Source organism: Aotus nancymaae, unplaced genomic scaffold, assembly GCF_030222135.1.
Source record: "Aotus nancymaae isolate 86718 unplaced genomic scaffold, 86718_ANA_hifiasm-v0.15.2.pri h1tg000016l, whole genome shotgun sequence".
Taxonomy (NCBI): domain Eukaryota; kingdom Metazoa; phylum Chordata; class Mammalia; order Primates; family Aotidae; genus Aotus; species Aotus nancymaae.
In genome coordinates, this window is record NW_026988428.1 from 74,696,587 (window position 1) to 74,710,435 (window position 13,849).

General features: G+C 48.1%; 3 protein-coding genes across 3 annotated transcripts; 2 read left to right on the top strand and 1 right to left on the bottom strand.

The window, feature by feature from the left end:
• The first annotated feature begins 1,280 nt into the window (after positions 1-1,280).
• Positions 1,281-7,921, top strand: LOC105704817 (breakpoint cluster region protein). Its single transcript, XM_064376816.1, is given in 9 exon segments — positions 1,281-1,415; positions 2,012-2,148; positions 3,418-3,557; positions 4,605-4,718; positions 4,721-4,738; positions 5,679-5,792; positions 6,273-6,338; positions 6,341-6,373; positions 6,376-7,921. Coding segments are annotated over 9 exon segments (852 nt in total). The 3' UTR covers positions 6,471-7,921.
• On the bottom strand, positions 7,704-9,528 carry LOC110568510 (putative POM121-like protein 1). Its single transcript, XM_021671985.2, has 2 exons — positions 9,336-9,528; positions 7,704-9,031 (listed from the first exon to the last, which is right to left on the bottom strand). Exons 1-2 carry the CDS (start codon positions 9,526-9,528, stop codon positions 7,704-7,706), a joined length of 1,521 nt encoding a protein of 506 aa, XP_021527660.2.
• Positions 9,529-9,895: 367 nt separating this feature from the next.
• On the top strand, positions 9,896-13,396 carry TAS2R10 (taste 2 receptor member 10). The gene has a single exon (XM_012434290.3). The coding sequence runs from the start codon at positions 11,048-11,050 to the stop codon at positions 11,969-11,971; it is 924 nt and encodes a 307-aa protein (XP_012289713.1). The 5' UTR covers positions 9,896-11,047; the 3' UTR covers positions 11,972-13,396.
• The last annotated feature ends 453 nt before the right edge of the window (positions 13,397-13,849 follow it).

Below are 13,849 nucleotides of genomic sequence, written 5' to 3' on the forward strand. Positions count from 1 at the left end.
GTGTGTATGTGTATGTGCACACACGTGAATGTGTGCAGACATAATGAGGTGTGATCCCTGCTCTTAGGCAGCTTGCGTTATGGCTGAAATGAAGCACTCCTGAAGCAAGGGATGGAAACACACGCCCAGATGCAGTGGCCTTGTATGGAGTCAGACGGTGGCTTCCTGGCAGGTCAGAACGCCAGGTGTTCCATCCCTTGCTTCACTCCAGAACCACCTGGCATTTCTAGTTGTGCAAATACCAGGTCCCACCCAGATTATAAATCCAGTTCTCTTCAGGTAGAGTCTGCAAAGGTGTATTTTTTAACAAGATCCCTCCCCCACCCCAGGTGCTGCTCATTCGCCCGGCCCAGCCCGTGGTCTCAGTATAACCAGGAACTGCTGACATAGAGCTTGTGCTCCCCATAAAGTGGGAAACAGAGCCTTCATGGACGTGGGACATGTGGCTTGGGCGTGATGGTCAGGGTGTTTCCTACCAGCAAATACTGTGTTCAGGTGACACTAAAGGACAAGTTTCTGCAGGCTAGCTGCCTGGACAGTGCTTTGTGGGGTATCAGTTAAAGGCATCACAGAGGGGCTTCCTCCTGGTCCCCTCACCAGCTGCTTGATTTAGTGCTTGGCTCTGGGTCCTTCTAGGCCTGATACTCAACCATGGAACTGGCATGGCCTGCAGGCTCCTCCTGCCACAAGCTGTTCATTGTGCAGGAGGAGAACACAGTTTCCCAGACAGCAGCCGTGGGTGCCAGTCCCCCAGGAGTTGCTACTGAAGTTGCTGCTGAACAACTCGCCTTTCACCGAGCTCCACATAGCACCCGTGGTAATGGGAGTGGGCTGGAGAATGCCTGCTAGCCTGAACCTCAGCTAGCAACTGGGAGGGGCAGAGGAAGGAGTGGGTGGAGGCCCCAGGCATCAGGGTTCTGGGAATAGTGGGGCCCTGGATTCCACAGGTGTCTGGCAGGTCCCCTTCTTACTCCACCTCTCTTGGCCTCTGGATGGAGGTGCTGGCTGCAGTTAGGACTCTGCCTCTGACTAAGAGCTAGAGAAGTGTCGGGTATGGGCTGCTTCCCCGTGGGGCCTCTGCACAGACCCCAGGGCCTCTGCCAATCATGACTGGCACTTTCAGCTGGACCCACAGGCCCTGCAGGACAGATACTGGTAACGCACCATCATCATCATGAATGGGGTACATGTCTATGGGACTCTCCCGGCCCTGACTTTCCCCAGAAGGATAAGGTGGTCTGTGTTCATTTCAAACCACTAAGAAGTGGCTAACTAAGCCTATGCCAGCATCTGAAAGGGAGCCTGGCTGGAGGAGGGAGGGCCCCAAAGAGCAGAATAGCCGTGCGCAGGAATCTTCATTCACTGGCTGGGATGCAGGTACCAGTCAGGCCCTGAGCATCCCTCCTCTCAGGGAGGTCTGATGGCACCACCAGGACAGGTGGGGCTTCCACTTGAGGACCTGGGGGCTGGCTGAAGAAATGGAGAACGTTGCCTTGTCTTTAGGTACCCTGGAAATGTGTAGCCATTTAAAGCATGACACATTCAAAAAGGCCTGTATGTATGGTGAAATGTTAATAGCTGATAATTCTTGGCTTTTTCTTATATTTTTCTGTCTTTCCTATTTAATTTTAATTGTTACTAAGAAAGAGATAGCCCGGTACAGTGCACCTATAGTTTCAGCTACTTTGGAGGCTGAGTCAGGAGAATCACTGGAGCCCAAAAGATTGAGTTCAGCCTGGGCAACACTGCAAGATCCTTTATCTTAAAAAAAAAAAAGAAGAAGAAGAAGAAGCAAGCAAGAGAAGCAATGGGGATTTTAGGAGGTGGCTCTGCAGAAGCCAGTCCTTGACACCATCTTCAACAATCCTGGCCTTGCTGAAGCAGACTAGGGGCTTCCCCGAGGGCTGGCCCCACCTGAGGCTGAGACCTCTGCATGCCTTGGGGTTTGAAATATTTGATGAGACCCCCCAGAGGGCCTTGGGAACCTGGATTTGAGGACCAGGAGGATTAGAGGACTGTGCCCCTTCTCTCCACTGTCATTGAAGTAAAGCTCTCGGTCAAGTTCACCAGCAGGGAGATCAGCTTGAAGACAATGTCATCCCGGAAACAGACAGGGATCTTCGGAGTCAAGATTGCTGTGGTCGCCAAGTGAGAGGGAAGAGGCTTCGGCTCATGCAGCGAGGGTGCCTGTGCCTTCATCTATTTCTGCAGGAAAGAGCATTGTGTGTCTCTCCTCTCTGTGCGTGGTCTCTGCACAGTGAAGTCAGACCCCAGGGAACTGTTTAGCTACCTCCTGTGTTTACTCAAAACCAGGTCAGGAATGTTCTTGTCGTCTTGCTTGGAAGCAGTAATCTGGTTCCAGGAGCTGCCCAAGTGCAGGGTTTTCTGCCCTCACCTGGAATTTGTCATGGTCCCAGGTTCCTGTTGAATGGTCATAACCCCTGCCCCTTTGTCATGAGTTAGTTGCCAAGAGAAGCCAGTTTGTTGGTTTGAGAGCAGTTCTTGCAGACACAGACCACATCTTCTGAGAATTCTTTGCTTCCCCAGGATGGAATCCGGCTGGGCCCCTGAACTTCCTGGTCATGTGGGCCAGGCCGCCATCCGTCATACCCTGGAATCCTTTCTATGTCTGAACCCCACTCCCCTCCCGTGACTGTACAGCAGCCACTTGCAGAGCACTCTGGGAGAATTCTGGGCATGCGCAGTGAGGACTCCCTCAGCAGCTCCCCCACATAAGCACTGCTAATAAGGGTGGCTTGAGAAGCAGCTTCGATGTGCTCCTAAGTCCAGTGGCAAAACAGAACTAAAGTTAAGGTCTCAGCACAGCACTGCCTTCTAACTTTGAAGTTTTCTTACTCTAGTGTCCTGTGTGGGGTATTGAAATTGTTCATTGCCAAGAGTCAGAGGAGAAAAGCACTTAGCTTCGCAGGACTTGGAGCAGGACTTGGTGCTGAGACACCACTTCATTCATTCGTCGGATATGTATTAAGGCCTGGGTCCATGTCAGTGGTCAGGGAATCTCCTCTTGCACAGAACGTGGGTGGCAGGACCAACATTGTGTCTGATCTCCCAGCTGGGAGCAGAGGCTGCTAACTCCAGGCCTGGAATCTTTCAGATGCCCTTCCTGTGCTGACTTGACTTAGACAACCCTCCTGAGCTTCCCCCAATGACCATGTGTGACTCGCAGGGGTATGGATGCTTCAGCCTCTTAGAAAAGTCCTGAGAAAGTACATGCAATGAGGACTGAGCTTGCAGAGGGAGGGCGGGCATGCACAAGGCCCTGTGTACAGCCCCTGACCTGGGCACCTTCGTCACCCACTTCAGCCCCGCTCCGGGTGTGCAGATAAGGGGCAGGTCTTCTGTGCTGTGGCCCAAGTAGGGCTGTCAGGACACTGAGAACATTTCCTTTTCCCACAGGAGACAGAGGTCCAAGGTGCCCTTTACCTTGCACCAATGTGTGGAGTAGATCAAGCATCACGGCATGAAGGAGGTGGGCATCTACTGCGTGTCTGGAGTGGCCACGGACATCCAGGCACTGAAGGCTGCCTTTGTCACCAGCCGGATCGGGTCAGGATGGAGGTATCGGCGTCTGTGTCCTCGATGAGATCTCACAGTGCTCCATGGCCGGGTCACGTTACATTCTTCACTGTGTCTTTTCTTCATTTACTGTTTTATTATTTTTAAGAAAGAGAAGACAAGAGTTGTAGAAGGAGCTTCTGTAGAAGCCAGTGTTTGAACCATCCTACCCACCCATGCCACTTGCTGTGTGGATGAGGGGCTGCCATGGGGCCTTGGCCTTCCTCCCTTGAAGGTAGACAGGAGGTGTGGAAGCCCAGGACCCAGTGCATTCTGTCCACTGCCCTGTGTGAGGATGCAGTGGGCAGAGGGCACTGATGGGACCCAGCTCAGGCCAGGGCTGCACCATCTCCACCTCCATCTCACCAACCCTCATGGGGTATGAAGGACCTGGACCTGTCCCAAATGCCAGGGGAGGGCACTGAGAACCCAGAGTGTCTTTGTCCAGCAACTTCAAAGCAACAGGACTTTGTGCCTGCAGACCTTTCTTTGGGGCACACACCACCCACCCAGACCAAGACCCCTAGAATGCCCAGCAGCCCTGGCTGGGCCATGCGGTAGTTTCAGTTCCCTCTGGGGGCCCAGCATGGACCTGGCCTGTGGTGGGGAGGTCAGCTCCAGTGGTCAACTGGATCCAAAGGAAGACACCGGTTCAAACACTGAAACCTATCGGATTCTCCCTCAGCCTTCCTGCTGCCAGAAGACTGGTACAGGGGTGGTTGCTGTATACAGGGCAGAGCCACCCGATTCCCATGCAGGCTCTGAGTCCTGCTGCACTGGCCTCCTCCTGGCCATCACATTGGGCCAAGTAGGGGAGAAATATGGGGATGCACACACCCCTCCATCACCTCTACACAGACACAGAACCATGCACAGCTCTTGGGAGGAGTAAGGCGAACTGCTCAAAGCCAGGGAGGGACCCGCACAGTGGTCAGCATTGCAGGGACGGTGCTTTAGCCAAGGCAGGGATGGTGGGAAACCCACTCGGGATTCTCAAGGAGGCCGCAGCACTTCCATGTTCTTTCCAGATAACAGGGACGTGTTGATGATGATGAGTGAGATGGACATACACGCCATCACAGACACGCTGAAGTTCTACTTTTGTGAACTGCCCAAGCCCCTCTTCACCGATGAGTTATACCCAAATTTGCTGAGGGCATCGGTGAGCACTGGAGGCCTTGGCATCATAGGAGGCGTCTCCTCCATGTGCACTGCTGCCATTGGGGGCTGTGAAAAGTGAGGTGTGGGAACCCAAACTGTGCCCTTTCTACCATGGTCAGTGTTTTAACCAAGCTCAGAAAGCAGGGGCCGGAACCAAGGCTGTTGTTTAAGTTCTTGTCTGTCCCCAGAGGACTCCTTGTCCTATTCTTCGAGGAGACCAAGAGAGTAAAATGGTCAGCATTGCTGTGTTGTGAGGTCCTAAAGTCTGCTGTCCCCTTTCCTGCAGACCAGGGCTGAACGAGGGTCCCCAGGTGCTCTAGCCACGGGTCCTGGCCCAGTCAAGCACATGATCAAACCTGGCCTGACCCTGAGTCAACCTGGAGGCTGATGTCTAAGCAGGGCACTGGCGTGTGTGGCCCCTGTATCCTCTGCATGACCCTTAGAGCCGGTCTGCCTCCCGGGGCCACACACAGAGGACCTGGTCTACCAGCCTGAGGTGCCCCTGTGGAGTCTAGGGTGAAGAGAGGGTCTCTGCTTACTGTGTGGGGCTGGGGCCACCCACCTCCCACCTCCTTGTGTCCCTCACTCCCCTTTGTCATTTTATACTGAGCCTCCACTACTTGGGCTGCCCTGGGGAGGGGGTGGCAGCCACAGTTTCCCACCAGCAGCTCTGCCCATGAACCACTGCTCTCATGCCACCTCCTGGTACTGTTCTCTAGGTGCTGCTGACCCCTGTGAGGTAGAGAAAAGGCATTCAGGTGGGTCATACCCCACACTGGTGCCCTTCACAGGGTCCTCACTGGGGGCTAGCGCTGTGGGAGTGAGGATGATGACAAGCCTGGAGTATTCACGAACACGTGTCCCGGGTGCTCCATGTCACCACCTCAGGAGAGGTCTCCAGCTCGTTGTGACCATGAGGAGTAACCCACCACCTTCTGCAGTAATTTCAGACCCCACTGCAAAGGAGAACTCCATGCTTAACCTGCCCTTGTCCCAGCTAGAGGCCAACCTGCTCACCTTCCTTTTCCTTCTGGACCACCTGGAAAGGTAGCCCAGCTCTCTCATGGCTGCCCAGGGAGGGCTACAAAAACCCAGGCCACAGGGTGCCCCTCTTCTCACATCAGACCCCCAGCACCGAGGACCTTTTACCCCAACCCATCTGCAGTCCCTCACTGCCTCTGGGGACCAGCGCCACTGTCACCCCTGCCCCAGCCTCTCCTCTTTGCCCCGCTCCCCCCTCTGCACTGTGGGTTCACAAAGAGCTCAGAGCTTTGGCCATGGCCAGCAGTGCACTTGAACCCCACAACTCCATCACTCCCCAAATGTGGAGGAGACCTCCCCACCAGCCCAGAGCTAACCCCTCATCCTGGGCCACTGAGACCCACAAGTACCAGGGCCGGAATCAGCTTGCAGCACAGCCAGGGTCAAGGTCACTCCTTCCCTGAGGACTCCAGCACGGCCCAGCCCCTCTGCCTCTTTCCTGGTGGTGGTGTGGAAACAGCACCCTCTGCTTTGGTCCTCAACAGGGTGGTAAGAAAAAGGCAGTCAATAAAAGTCCCTGCACAACCTCGCCATGGTCTTTGGCCCCACGCTGCTCCAGCCTCAGAGAAGGAGAGCAAGCTTTCTTCCAATCCCAGCGGCCCATCACCATGACTGACAGCTGGTCCTTGGAGGTCATGTCCCAGGTGTGGGAAGACAGGCTCCATCCAGCCCATGCCACCCCGACCCAATAATGGTCTAGTTGGGAAGGAAATTAAGAAAACAATCCCATTTACAGTAGCAACAAAATGAAAAAAGATATGCCACAGAATAAATTTGACCAAGGAGATGGAAGGTTTCTACAAAAAAAACTACAAAAACACTGATGAAAACTTTAATAAGACAGAAAGAAATGGACAATCATCCCATGCTCACGGATGGAAGAAACTTGTAACATTAAAATGACCGTACTGCCCAAAGCAGTCTAGAGATTCATACAACCCCTGCCAAAATACCAATGTCATCACTCACAGAATTGGAAAATCCTACAATTCATATGGAACCAAAAAAGAGCTCAAAGAGCCAAAGCCTTCCTCAGCAAATAGAAAAAAACTAGAGGCATCCCATTTCACTACGAATTAGAACGAAAAAACTTTTGGCAAGTGTGTGGTAACTAAAACAGCATGCTGCTGACAGGAATATAGACACATAAATCAATGGGACACATGACAGAGCCCAGAAAGACAGCCACGTATTCGCAGCCAATTGATCTTCAACATAGCTGACAGAAACACACACTGGGGAAAGGACGCCCTCTTCATGAATGGTACTCGGAGGACTGGATAACCACATGCAGAAGAATGAAGCTGGATCCGTATCTCTCACCATATACAAACATCACCTCCAGATAGATCCAAGACTTGAACGTCAGATAGGAAACTAGAAAAATATTAGAAAGAAACCTAGAGAAAACTCTTCCGGACCTTGCTCTAGGCAAGGAATTGATGTCAAAGACCTCAAAACTCCAATATAAAGAAGGATGAACTGGAGGATGGCCCAGCCGACCTGTGTGCAGCAGAACTCTGGACAGCGCATGAGAAAACCTTAAAGGCCTCCTTGCTATGCTTATGTGGGAAGTGGGGTTGTAGGGTCAGAGGCTGGCCCAGACTTGCACCTGAAGCCTGCCTTGTTTGCAGTGGCACTGGGTCTCCGCCTTGCAATTCGGGGTGTCTCTTTAAATGGTCCCCCAGGGATATGATGGAAAGTAAAGACAAAAGTGCCACCCAACAGAGTTGCTCCTGGTGCTGGGTCCCCCAGTCACCATGGGGGTGCTCTGCCTTTGGTGGGGGGCCTCATTTTCAGGCCCCCTCACGTTGCATTGCCTTGTGGGTCTCAGGGCCTTTCTCTTTGCCACTTTGCTGCTGCAGCCCCATTTATGTTACAGAAACCACCTACCTCGAGGGCGCCAGGGTCCTGCTTCCAAGTGTTTAGCGGAGCCGCCTAGCTTTGGCCAAGCCACAGCGTGAGAAGGCAGCATGTGCATCACGGAGAGAGGTAGAAGTTGGGTCAGGTAGGGTCCCAACCGGGCCTGCAGCCCGGGCCGACTTTCTTTTGGCGGGGGGGCTCGAGGTGGAAGTGGTGGGTAAGGAAACCCCTGCAGCTGAGTGTGCTGTGGGGCCCTGGGCTGGCTGTCTTGGAGCAGAAGATGAGGCCTGGGCTGCAGCTGAAGCAGCTAGATCTGAAGATGGACGAGCCCGCTTCAAGGTGCTGCTTGCAGCTGGGAAGCGGGCAGGAAGCAGCGAGGTGACCTGGGCTGAGTCCCGCGAGTGTGCAGAGGTGGCAGGAAGGGGGTCTGAGGAGGAGACCAAGGGGTCTGCTGACTTGCGCTTCCTCCCAGACACAGGAGGTCTAGAGGGGGACCCTGCAGCAGATGGTAGGAGGGCCACAGGGTCCCGGCGGTCTTGGGACTTGCATCTCTCCTGCTGTGCATCCCTGCTGGGTGCTTTAGGGACAGAAGGCAAAGAAGACGTCCCTGTTGCAGGTGAGGACAAAGCGTGGGAAAGCAGTGAGGCTCTGCAGTCAGAGATGCCCTTGGCCTCACCCCGCAGTGCACTGTCAATGCACAGCAACGCCACCTTTTTCTCCAGGTCCAGGTCTTCAGCAGTGACCCGGAACCCCAGCTGTAAGGGAGGTGACAGCATCAGAGGCTCCCCTTGCCTGTGTGGCAGCAGAGGGAACTTTCGTCTAGGAGGCCTAGAGGCCTGAGATGTCTGGGAGCCACTCCTGGGGGTCGGTTTCTCCCCAGGTGCTGAATCTGCCGCCTTTTCACACTGGGTCTGACCCCGAGAGACAGCCGGAGGGCTGACCTCACTCACTGTCTTTGAAGAAGTGAGGGGCAGCTGGCAGTGGGATGAGGCTGGCCCCTTCCTCCTCTTTAGCCACGGGAAGCCTCCCGTGGAGCTGTAGGAGCTGGAGATGGCATTTCGTTGGGTGCAGCAGCTCATCCCGGAGGGCTGGGATTTGTTGTCAGCTGGGATTTCTGACCTCTGGGTATGGAGGTCTCTCTGCAGGGGTCCAGGCCTGGGCACGAAGGGAGAGAGGCCTCCATTGTCCCGCAGCGGCCTAAATGCAGACAGTGCATCCCTGGTGCCCTCAGGGCCCCCTTTCTGATCATCAGGCTTCTCTTGGGCTCTGGGGTCCTTGTCCTGCTCAGGCATCCCTGTCCCACTCACCTTGAGGGCCCTCGACATGATTTCTCTGGATAGGAATGTGGGGCACAGCTGGGTGTTGTGGGCCCCGAAACGGTGACTACCTGCTCCAGTGCCTCACTAAGAGTCCTTATGCTCAGTGCACTCGCTGAGCTGCAGGATTGCGAGCACACAGCACTGGCTTGCTGCAGTACCTGTGCCTCAAATTGAAGGCAGGATCGCCGGAACGGAACACAGGGCTTGTAGGATACAGAAAACCTTGGAGTTCTTTCGACACCAGGCTGATTCCGTGTGTCTGGGTACTCGTAGGATGGCTTGCCACTCCGTCCAGGGGCAGGAGCAACGGAGAGGTCCCACAAGGAAAATGAACTGAGGGATGCGGGCAGCAGGCTCAAGGCACCTGAGTCCTACTGGCCGGTCCTCGGCCCCGGGACGGGACCGGGACAGGGATAAGGGGCACAGAGTGTCCAGGTAACCGCTCCTGGGAGCAGTGGGGTATTTTCAGACCCTTGAACTCTCGAGAGCTGGGCTCTGAGCGTCCTCTTGTCTGCTGCCAACTCGGCCGAAGGCTAAGAGAACATTCTCCTGTTGCCAGGAAATGCATCATTCAAATCTGAGCGATTGTTGCACGTAAGCGATTGTTGCACGTGATATCACCAGAGAAAAATCACCTTCACTAAAGGAAGACAGGAAGGCAAGAAAAAAGACCACAAAACAACCAGAAAACAAAGAGTAAGTCCTTACTTACCAATAATAATAATGAATGTAAGTGGATTAAACTCTCCAATCAAAAGACACAGAGTAGCTGAATGAGTGAAAAATCAATTTTACCATGTAATGATCCCTCTTAGCATTTTCTTCCTCCAAATATCTTAGGATTGTATTGTCAAGTTGGTCAAGTTATTGGTGTTACAAAAAAACCTGGTCACGGGGCTCCACTGAGCATATAAACAGGAGAGTAAAGTCTAGCATAAACAATGAAAAAATATATATATGTGTCCTTGTGCGTGCACATGCATGTGTGTGTGTGAAACATCTTAGTATTACCATGTTCCTGTGTTTAAGTCAATTGAAAACTTCAATAACTCACAGGCAGGGCCGAAAACCTTCAGAAATGAAGGTTTGGGTCACCCATTAGATAAAGAGCAACAACCAGCTTTTATTAGTTCGTTTTCACACTGCTGATAAAGACATACTCAAAACTGGGAACAACAAGAGAGTAAATTGGACTTCCAGTTCCACATTGCTGGGGAGGCCTCAGAATCATGGCAGGAGGCAAAAGGCATGTCTTAAATGCAGTGGTAAGAGAAAAATGAGGAAGAAGCAAAAGTGGAAACCCCTGATAAACCCATCAGATCTCGTGAGACTTATTCACAATCATGAGAGAGCACCCATAACCTTCCAACGAATTATTTTTCTAATTAAATTGATTTCTAGTTATACAACCAAGAATCTTCATAAGTATTGTGAACTATTTGTTGGGAGGAGGGAATGCTAGCTTAATATCTAAAAAAATTCACTAAATAAAAAAAATTGACAATAGCAACAGATTTATGATATATTTGTGAAACTTGCCATACCCAGAGTTGAGCTTAAATTTTAATTAAAAATTAAATTGATCATTTAGAGTAGGTATCTACAATGGCTAAATTTGTTTTTCACTTCTATATTTTCCTTTACATATATAAATTGATTATAAACAACATAAATTATAATTTGATATTTAAAAAGATAAAGTCAAATTTTTGTTTCTGTTATGCATTATGTTCTATAGGTATATGTTTGTCACTCCTCCAAAATTCAACTACTAAATGCAAAATAGTCTCAGGAGGACATGTAAAATCCATGAAACAGAAACTTTCATTTGCATCTTAACAAATTATAGATAGGCATTCAGTCTGAACATACGTTCTCTAGACTAGCTATATTTTGTAGAAATATTTGGAGAAGTCTTCATCAAGATATTTCTGATTCCATCACAAGCCATTACTGGGGCAATTTCAAGTCTTTATATAATGAATGAGAAGAAAGTCACACTTCCATCAAACAGCCAATATAGGATTCATTCTGCAGCAGGTAATCTAAGACAGATGTAACAGAAGTAATATTCAGGATTAGCCGATATGCTAAGTGTAGTGGATGGCATCTTCATTTTTGTTGTAATTAGTGAGTCAGTACTGGGGGTTTTAGGGAATGGATTTATTGGACTTGTAAACTGCATTGACTGTGTCAAGCATAAGTTCTCTATGATTGGCTTTATTCTAACTGGCTTAGCTATTTCTAGAATTTGTCTGATATGGTTACTAATTACAGATGGATTTATACATATATTCTCTCCAGATATATATTTATCTGGTAACCTACTTGAATGTATTAGTTACTTTTGGTTAATTATTAATCAATCAAGTATATGGTTTGCCACAAGCCTCAGCATCTTCTATTTCCTGAAGATAGCAAATTTTTCCAACACCATATTTCTCTGGTTGAAGAGCAGAATAAACAGGATTCCTACCTTTCTGATGGGATGCTTACTTATTTCATGGTTATTTAGTTTTCCACACACTGCGAAGATGATTAATGATCATAAAATGAAGAATGCCACAGTCTGGCATTTCAACGTGAGTAGAAGTGAATACTTTATTAAACAGGTTTTGCTAAATCTGGGAGTCATTTTTTTCTTTACACTATCCCTAATCACATGTGTTTTGTTAATCATTTCTCTTTGGAGACACAACAGGCAGATGCAATCGAATCTGACAGGATTCAGAGATGTCAGTACAGAAGCTCATGTGAAGGCAATGAAAGTTTTGATATCTTTCATCATCCTCTTTATCTTGTATTTTGTAGGAATTACCATAGAAATATCATTTTTTTCTGTGCCAGAAAACAAACTTCTGCTTATGTTTGGAATAACAACCAGTGTCATCTATCCCTGGGGTCATTCATTTATCTTAATTCTAGGAAACAGCAAGCTAAAGCAAGCCTCTTCGAGGGCACTACAGCAATTAAAGTGCTGTGAAAAACGGAACAGTCTCAGAGCCACGTAGACATCTTCAGGACAAATGAATGTTCCATGAAAATAATCCAGCGAATAAATCCTTGAAGATATGTTTCATTGCACTGCATTCTCGCGTTGTTTCTTAACAGTGTCATTAAAGATCACTGAAATCTTCCATAATTGTTTTGACTACGTTTCAGGGAATCTCAGTCTTTGAGGAGATTTTAATCTTACATGCAAATTCAGTGGCTTGGTCAGCTTCCCTACCCTGCAACTTCTTTCTAGAAACTGCCTGGAGGAAAAACATCAACCTGGAGATTGTTCGCTGTAAAGATTACAACAGTGAGAAGCAGTTGGAAAACAAGACTTCTTGTTGTGCTTTACCTGACTTTTCGGAAGCAAGGAGACTCATTCTCCAAGACAACCCAAAGAAAAAAAAAAGAAAGAAAGAAAGTTAGATCAATCTTGACATTTAGGACATGAAAGTGAGGACAGATGGGATGCTTCTTTTCAGTGTGCTATTTTAATTATTTAAAGGATTATTTTTGTTTTCATTTTTTTAATCTAACATTATTTTTTATTGTTGTATGTTTGATGTGTAGCAAATAGTCATAGTAATAGATGTAGTCATGTGAAATATAGCTAGGGAAATAAGAGTCTAGTTGGGGGATATGGGATCAAAACACTGATGAAATAAATGTACTCTTCAAAAAATCAGTGACTTGAGATAAGGCAGGTTATGAACCAATTAAATTTAAGATTTTTCTAGAAGCATAAATCCAAAGGATGCAAGATTCAACACAGTCCCTGACCAAAGGACGCAAGATGAACACAGGATAGAATGTGTGTGAAATATGAAATGTTCTGCCTTAAGGTTTCATATATGCAAACACACACACACACACACACACACACACACACATTCATATACACAGACTTGCACTCACAGACATGTTTCAAATTTTGAGTTTTAAAGTGGATTTTTATGTCCAACCCAGGTTATAAACTCAGTGACTTATTTTGGCAACTTCCAAAAGTGCCTTGATCTCATACTTATGGCCTGATGAGTGAAATATTTCCAAATATAAGAATTTCCACTAATTAATTTTCTATGTCAGGTTTCCAAATCAATATTTTTATATTTTTAAACTATTGTGTTAGAATATACAGACAGTTAAAAGATAACAGGAAAACAAAAACCTAATGTCACTGCCTATTTCAACCAAATATATCAGGTTAACTTATTTGAAATTATACTGTATAAAGAACTATGCTCTCCATATAGATTATGTTGAATATGTAGAATTTATTCATTTTCTCATGTTTTCAAAAAATTATTTGTAATAATAATTTTAAGAGGTACATAATAGCTCCCCTTGCAAATATACAATAATATACTTAATGTTTATCATATTATTTACAGTTAAGTTGTCTTTGGTTTTCCACTGTTAGAAATAAACAGTATTACAGAGCACGAATGCTATTCATTCATTCAATAAATATTTTTAATGCTAACTCTGCTAGGTATTGAGGATATAGTAGTGAACAAGAAACCAATATAATGGATAATATATTCTAATAGAAAGCAAATGACTAGCTAGCTAACTTGAACAATAAACTTACGATATTGAGAGAGAAAAACTATAAGATGCTGACCTGACCTGGTCTTGGGAATAGACAAGATGTCACTGAAGTTAAGATGGTTTAGTTTGAAATCTGAATAATGTGTAGGAGGAGTAAGGTGGACAAAGGAGGAGAAATTTGGGATGGGAAAGCATCGTGTCGAGGTCTTGAGACAAGGAATGGAGGGCATTCCAGAAACCAAATGTTCGGTATGACTAGTACACAGACAGAACAGTATGAAAATTGTTTTTAAGGAAAATTCCAATGGGGAGAAATTTGATAAATTCGTTTCAGAATTGATAAA

Excerpts from the sequence above, each read along its gene's own strand:
- TAS2R10 (XM_012434290.3), top strand. The coding sequence starts at position 11,048 with ATGCTAAGTGTAGTGGATGGCATCTTCATTTTTGTTGTAATTAGTGAG.
- LOC110568510 (XM_021671985.2), bottom strand. The coding sequence starts at position 9,528 with ATGCATTTCCTGGCAACAGGAGAATGTTCTCTTAGCCTTCGGCCGAGT. Across the intron at positions 9,032-9,335 it reads CCGGGGCCGAGGACCGGCCA|CAGGTAGTCACCGTTTCGGG; the intron begins GTAGGACTCAGG and ends GAGGCACTGGAG.